This window comes from Theobroma umbraticum, unplaced genomic scaffold (genome assembly GCF_002168275.2).
Source record: "Theobroma umbraticum cultivar Fairchild unplaced genomic scaffold, ASM216827v3 scaffold_20.0, whole genome shotgun sequence".
Taxonomy (NCBI): domain Eukaryota; kingdom Viridiplantae; phylum Streptophyta; class Magnoliopsida; order Malvales; family Malvaceae; genus Theobroma; species Theobroma umbraticum.
Genome location: NW_018397266.1, coordinates 5,527,923 through 5,534,810, shown reverse-complemented (window position 1 = coordinate 5,534,810; position 6,888 = coordinate 5,527,923). Strand labels below are relative to the sequence as shown.

General features: G+C 35.5%; 2 protein-coding genes across 2 annotated transcripts in view; both read right to left on the bottom strand.

Moving 5' to 3' along the window:
- The window catches only part of LOC110423339 (Radical SAM superfamily protein), a 3,439-nt gene extending 3,433 nt beyond the window's left edge, over window positions 1–6 (bottom strand). Inside the window, exon 1 of the mRNA XM_021437549.2 lies at window positions 1–6. This exon is cut by the window's left edge and continues 276 nt beyond it. The gene's annotated coding sequence lies outside the window, so the exon portion shown is untranslated.
- Window positions 7–72: 66 nt separating this feature from the next.
- On the bottom strand, window positions 73–2,962 carry LOC110423338 (protein CORTICAL MICROTUBULE DISORDERING 4-like). Its single transcript, XM_021437548.2, has 4 exons — window positions 2,020–2,962; window positions 1,585–1,791; window positions 1,411–1,502; window positions 73–1,307 (listed from the first exon to the last, which is right to left on the bottom strand). Exons 1-4 carry the CDS (start codon window positions 2,791–2,793, stop codon window positions 584–586), a joined length of 1,797 nt encoding a protein of 598 aa, XP_021293223.1. The 5' UTR covers window positions 2,794–2,962; the 3' UTR covers window positions 73–583.
- Between the last annotated feature and the right edge of the window lie 3,926 nt (window positions 2,963–6,888).

Genomic DNA, 6,888 nt, shown 5'->3' with positions numbered 1-6,888 from the left:
AGTTAGCTGTGAGGCGGACACGCCTCATCCACATACAACCCATCTCCATTTTGTTTTTGTTCTTTACTGACTGAGAGGAGAATGAGAGCCTTTTATCAGGGTTTTTGAAATTTCTCCAGCCAGACGACGTCGTAGGATGAAGTTATTGTTTGTTTTCTTTTTCCCATGGGAAATGCAAATTTATGTTGGGGAAAATCACGGGAATAAGCTATATGTCGCTTTTCTTTTACGTTCCACTTTTCCTTGGAAGATTGAAGCTAGTCATCGCAGAAAAATCAAGGGCAGCTTTAGGTATGCACATGAGCAATGTCAATCTTGTTCGGATGTCAGTAGTCAGTCGGAAAAAATGTTTCAATCTTGTTCTGCTGTGCTGGAAATGTTGGATCTTGTTCACCGCAACATATTTCCAAGCATTTTTGTCAATCATCACAAAGTGATTGGAAAAGTTGAAACAATCTCCATTAAAGCGTAAAAACTTGTACATTCATGACGAAGAGATATAATCTCCAAAAGTGATTGGAAACCAAACAATTTAAAAATGACACAAAAAGTACTTTAATAATAAGCATCTATGTGGGCCAATTCAAGGGTTCTTCATCTTAATTCTTAGCTTCCTAGCTATTTGCGTGGCTTTTGGATGAACTGGCCGCTTGTTACCATCACACTGTTCTACCTCTACCCAATTAATAATCCTGAGTATGAGAGACTGAGGAACTTTCTTATTATCCCCGCCTTGTGTGCCTTTGGATTTCTTCATACCATTCTCCAGAGCTTTCTCTAGGAAGTCCATAAACCAATTTCCAGCTTCACTTTCAATCTGCTTACCTAATTTTATTGTATTGTTTAAGCTGCTTGATAATGGTTTCTTGTTTTCATCATTCTCACCAACAGCTTCAGGGAGCAGCTTGCCAAGTGGAGTTGATGGTGCTCTCCTATCTGAGGGTACCTTGGGGTTAGAATTTGATCTTGGGAGCCTCCCTATGATTGTCTTCTGTTCACTTCTCTCGGGAAAGGCTGTAATTGACTTGTACAATGCGGCTCGCCTTCTTGATGAACTTAACTCTGAATTCCTGCTTTGGTCCATTGAGTTGTGCGCAATTTCATGCAATATTGGTGGCTCATCGTCGCCTTGCTTATCTCTCTGTGCAGCTTTTGAGTTTTGTGCCATTTCACTAGCTGAAGTAGCTGCTTGAATGGACACTATATCACTCACGGCCTGCACAATTTGGGCGTGAAACTCCAGAAACTGATCGAAGCATGCAGCTGGATCATCTGCTTTTGCTGACTTGCTCAAGTTAGAAAACATCCTGCAACCAGCGAAATTATATTCACCTTATCAAACGCAAAGTCTCAACTTTCAACAAAAAGGAAAAAAATAAAGCAAAAGGACAGATTCGTAAAGTATATTACTTGAGAGAACGAACTAAACTCTCAGTGGCTGAAGCATCTCTTAGTGCTTGAAGGGCAATCTTCTGAGCTGTTTCTCGCTGCTGCATCGCTTCCTGTTAAAGCATAAAGTCAACAACCAGAACTAAAGCAATGACAAATTGACAATCTTCTTGGTTAACAAAAATCTTAATCTACCTTGCCCAACATGCCTAGTTTTCCGGGCAAATTCATGGGTAGACTTTTGCTATTATCAGAGGCTGAGTTATTATCAAACTGAAATTGTGGTTGCTGTGCAGTAACACTTGGATTGGAGTTGTTCTGTACATCTCCACCCATATTGAGGGAAGCAGCTGCCACCCTTCCACTCCTTAAACCCGGTGGCGGGGTTGAACTTTTCTTTTCCTGCAGAAAGTAAGGATCACTTGCCTCAGCAAAATTGAGTTGAATGATCACAAACATACCTACATACATACAAACATCCATCCATCCATCCATCCATACATGATCTATGTATGTATGCACGTACGGAACTTTTTGTTTTGCACCAAAAAGAAATAACATCATTGAAAAGTAAATACTAGTTTAAACACATAGCAATTGTTAAATGGCAAAGGGGGAAAATGTACCTACAGCTGAGTTGAGAGGACTAATTGGGATCCTAGGCTCTCGGTCGCAGACACTTTTGCTCCGTGGAAACTTTGAAGCAGAAGAAGGCGCGACACAGCTTTTCCTAAGCAAAGCAGGACTTTCTCCTTTAGTATCCATCATTTTAGCCAACAATCCCCCACCAAAAGAACACCTTACACTGGCACTAGCACTCCCATCCTTTGCTATCCTTCTTATCATTGGTGACATCATCGGGGTTCTCACAGAGTTAGACCTCTCTTTCACTGGAGTACACTGATCAAAATCCAATGGAACCGGCTTTAAAACTATAGGAGAAGAAATCTCATCCGCCCCATTAGGCCCCCTTCCCCAAGAACCTCTTCTATGTAGTTTAGAATCTTGTTTCTGCTCACTTTTCTCCCCTTTTCTTCTTAAACCCATCAAAGGTTCTGGCGTCCCAACTAATGGATGTCTTCCAGGGAGCGGTTTTGCACCTTTAACAACAGGAACAGGGGACCCAGGCTCCAATCTATCAACATAGATGAACTGCCCAAGTTGCATTTTGTTACTAAGAACAAAATCATCTTGGTCAGAAGGAAGACTAACATAAATTGAATGCGAAGAATCTGAGACCTTAATGTAAAACCCATGTTTAGGCCAAAGATTCTTCTCATCAAGATCAGCTGGTACAATATCAGTCACCTGCAAAAGAGAGCTCCTATGTTCACTAGTTGGCTTTACCCCGGTGTTCATACCATTAAGTAACTTCAGCAGAATCCCAGGTGCCAACGTTGCCATTGTCTCTCAAGAATCACCCCAAAATGAAACGGATCAAAAGACTTCGATTTTCAAGACATAAAAGAAAACTGGATGTTGAGTTAAGAGGTAGAAGTAGCAGTAAAAGAAAGAGTTTTGGTAGGACAAGGAGTGGTGGACGTTGGCAACGGTAAGCTCAGATGAGAAAGCAAAGGATTTTAAATTTTAGAATTTTTGGAACGTTGTGGCAACGGTCATATGGTGGTGCGTCCCGTCGTAATGATTTTGAATTATGCAAATTCGGGAAAAAAGAATGTAATGTTCCGGTTGCTCACCTGCTTTGCTTGCGATTTGGATAATCGGTACGGTAACCTTCTAAGTGACGTCGTTTTATGCACTCTTAAAACGGACCACGCTTATCGCTCTGGGCTTTAAGCCCAAATCGTTTTTGTTCAACTCAGATTCTCTGCTTGGGTTCATTTTGAAGATTTAATAAAGATAAAGAGTCTTTTAATTTTATTTGTATATTTTAGAAAAATAAAAATATCCTACAAAAGAAAGTCCACGTTAAACGACAAAAAAGAAAGTCTTTTAAGGGCTAGTGACAGCCCAAAAAAATGTCTCTCGAAGATTTTCATTAATTTGTCTTTGATGTAAATAATAGCTATTATCAACTAAGCAAATTTTGTTAATTAGATCAACCCTTAGGATGTACTGAATCAAGATTTCTCCATGAATTTGTTTTACTTGGTATAATACTTTAAAAATTTTATGGACTATTGAAGAAAGTTTAAATAAGTCTTTATGTTTTAATTATGTTCAATCAAACCTTTAACGATTAATTATGTGTCATTAGTAAAAATATCACTTGTTATTATCTTTATATCATGTGATGTTGACATGTAGAAAGAAAAATATCACGTGACTATATCACTATGCCACATTAACAATTTATGTCATTATCCACAATGACATATTAGAATGTCACATTAGCATAATGTGACATAAAATAACAAGTGATGTTATAACTAATAATAGTTAGTCAATTATTAATCATAAGGGAATATTTGATCTAAAATAAAAATATAAAGATTTGATTGAACAAAATAAAAAAATAAGAACTTATTTGAATTTTCTTAAATAATTTCAAGATGTTTTTAGATATCATCCTTTTTTACTTCTAGTATTAATATAAATCCCTTATTTATGGAAAGAGAAAAAAAATAAAGCACCTTATAATAAGGGGTAAATGTAGAAAACCCCTTCAATATACTTGAAAAATACTCTTTGGTCCATCTTGTTTCAAAATGTACTTTTAGCCCTTTTGACTATTCATTATCATTAATAAACAGTTATTTATAAATATGACAAGTTATAATTATCCTCAAACAATTGAAAAAAAAATATAAAAAATATCATAATTTAATTTAATTAAATAATAATAAAAGTATTTGTATTCGGTGTTTATCAACTTAAAAAATAAAAAAAAGGTTGTTCCTTGAAAGGAAAATTATTCTACTTTTGATTCTTGACATGTCTATGTCTAAATCTATTTCTTATTAAAACTTTAGTACTAGTTACCATTAGTTTGTAACTAGGCATTTTTTTTATTTTCTTTATTTCCACTTTATTCCAAAAAAAATTATTTTCACTTCAAAGCAAGAAAAAATAAAAAGAAAAAAGTGGTGTTTGTTGGTCCCGTTGGTGTGCTAGGGGGAGAATTGTACTTAAAATTTTAAAGTTAGCCCTTTTCAACTTGTAGAGCTCCTAATCAATTAGAGAAAGGAAGTTTAAAACTTGTTCTAGTTAAATGACACCAAGTAAGGAAGGGTAAAGAGAAGTCGACAATGCACAAATATTTATAGCGGTTCAGTCCCCTTGACCTACATCTACTATATTGACCTCCCAATCAAGGATTTTCAACTCCACTTTAATTATATAAGTGGAATTAACATCTTCCACCAAGCTTTACAAAGTGAGCTTCTACCCCAAACTCTAATCCCTTATAAATTACCTTGAATGTACTTCCCACACTCTAGTGTACTAAGAAAAAAAAAGAAAAAGAGGTACAAGTGACTACTTTTGTTAGTTTAAGATGAACACAATTAAGGTCAAACACTTTTTCAAGAATAGGAATGAAGAACAAGTGTGTAGGAGAAGGTTCTTTGGGTTTTTGCTCAAAATAAGCTATTGGTGTTTTTTTCTCTTGCGTCTTTGACTATTAGAGCTTCCTTTTATACTTGGGAGATAGATTTTGCTGTTTAAGACAGTTTCTAACTGTTAGGAACAACTCTGATGCCATTCTAGCTGTTATTTTATTTTTTAGTGTTTAAATTCAAAAAGGTAGATAGAGTTCTGCTAACTAGTTACAGGTAATCTCTAACCTATTAGCCATTTTTTAACTTGCACTATCTGGCAACTTTGTTCACTATGTTAACTGATTAGAGGAGACTCTAACTGATTAAGAAATCTCTATTTTCATCGAGTAGACTTCCTTTAATTGGTTAATCGTCCCCTTAATTGATTGAAGCTTCACTTCCTTCAATCTTAATTGATTAACATTAGCTTTGATCAATTAGAAAAACTTTGAAATTGAATTTCTCTATTTTAGTTCCACTCAATGGTCAAACTTATTTCAAATTTGGATTTTGGCGTTTGTAGGTACTTGTTGGGATCAGCTCTACAACCAATTGAGACTGGTTAAGGCTTGATTCCAATCATGCAACAATATATTTCATGCTGAATGATTAGAAGTTTTCTTTCATCAATAAGATGTTAATTATAATGGATAATAAGTCTAATTAGATGAAGTCCATAAAATTAATAAGCTTTGCAAGGGAATTGTAATGGATTGTAGTTATGAGATCCTTATGCATCAAAGCATAATCTCTAAATGTTCATGGTCGATGTATCATTAAGATTGGACATCAATGATACCTACAGATTGGTACATTCTATGTTCCTTACTTAAAAAGTAAGTAATCGGTTTTATAAGAAGTAACCGGTTTTATAGGTTGAAGTATAAAGATACTTGAAACTGGAATGTAGGTGCTTGCATAGGAAAGTAAGTTCATTGAACATAACCCATCATGAGAGGTGCATTTGGTATTTTACTCAAGTGTCTATGCAATATTTCTCATGTGTCATTTGTGTAAATACTTTATAGACTTGATACATCAAGTTGTGTTGGTGCAAATGGGGTTTAGATGGAATCCAAGGAATTGGCAAAATTAACTTCAAGGTAAGCCTTTAAATAGACGTTATCTTTAAGACTTATTTCACTCTCACCACTCTATAAGCAAAGGAGAATAATGCGGATGGTCTTTGAGATATAAAGAAGCTAACGTCTAACTTCGTCTTGTACTTAACGAGAGTAGACCGCTAGATACACTCAAGGGTTTACAAAGTTGTTTGGTCTTAGAACCTACTTTCTGCAGCAAGTAAACTGTAAGAAATTTGGAAGCTTTTGTAGTTGATGAGAACTTCAGTGTTTATGTTAATAGAACACAACACTTTCTTGCTCTTGATATTCCTGCTCTTGTTTTATGTTTGATTTTTTTATTGTTTCAAAATGGTTGACAACAAGCTTTTTATATAGGCTTGTAAGTGTCTCTTCTTCAAGGACACAACCCTTTCATTAAGGCACTATTTTGTCTAAATAAGCAAGAAAGTGATTAAAAATCTAGATTACATGTGAGTTCAATTGCAATCCTAGAAAAATAAATTAGCTCATAATATTTAATAAAGACAATATCCAAAGAAATTTAACCATGAATCCAAGTCAAAGAAAATAAGAAAAAAAACGCAAAGGTAAGAGAGAAAACTAATAGTTAGAGATTTATGATCTTGATTCTCTCTCCAATTCTCTTGTTTCCTTGCTTTGTTCTTGGCTCCAAATCTCCAGAATAGTTGCTTGCTGCCTCCTCCCCAAAATCTCTGAAAAAGGCTCCTTAAATAGGCTCCAAATAACCTAATTTTTGAAATCCCGTTAATGTCCTTTATTTTTTTTGGAAAGTCGCGCAGCGCTGCGGCGCTACTTCTCCAGCGCTACAGCGCTGAGCTCTCTGGAATTTTGTTTGTGTGCTTCCTTTCATCAACGCTACAGCCTTGTTCTCCCAGTGCTGTGGCAGTCTATCA

What these genes read in the sequence shown, in the direction of transcription:
- LOC110423338 (XM_021437548.2), bottom strand. Translation starts at nt 2,793, where the DNA reads ATGGCAACGTTGGCACCTGGGATTCTGCTGAAGTTACTTAATGGTATG. An exon ending in TTAGTCCTCTCAACTCAGCT is followed by an intron (nt 1,792 to 2,019) that starts GTAGGTACATTT and finishes TACTTTCTGCAG; the next exon opens with GAAAAGAAAAGTTCAACCCC. An exon ending in AGTTTAGTTCGTTCTCTCAA is followed by an intron (nt 1,308 to 1,410) that starts GTAATATACTTT and finishes CGCTGGTTGCAG; the next exon opens with GATGTTTTCTAACTTGAGCA.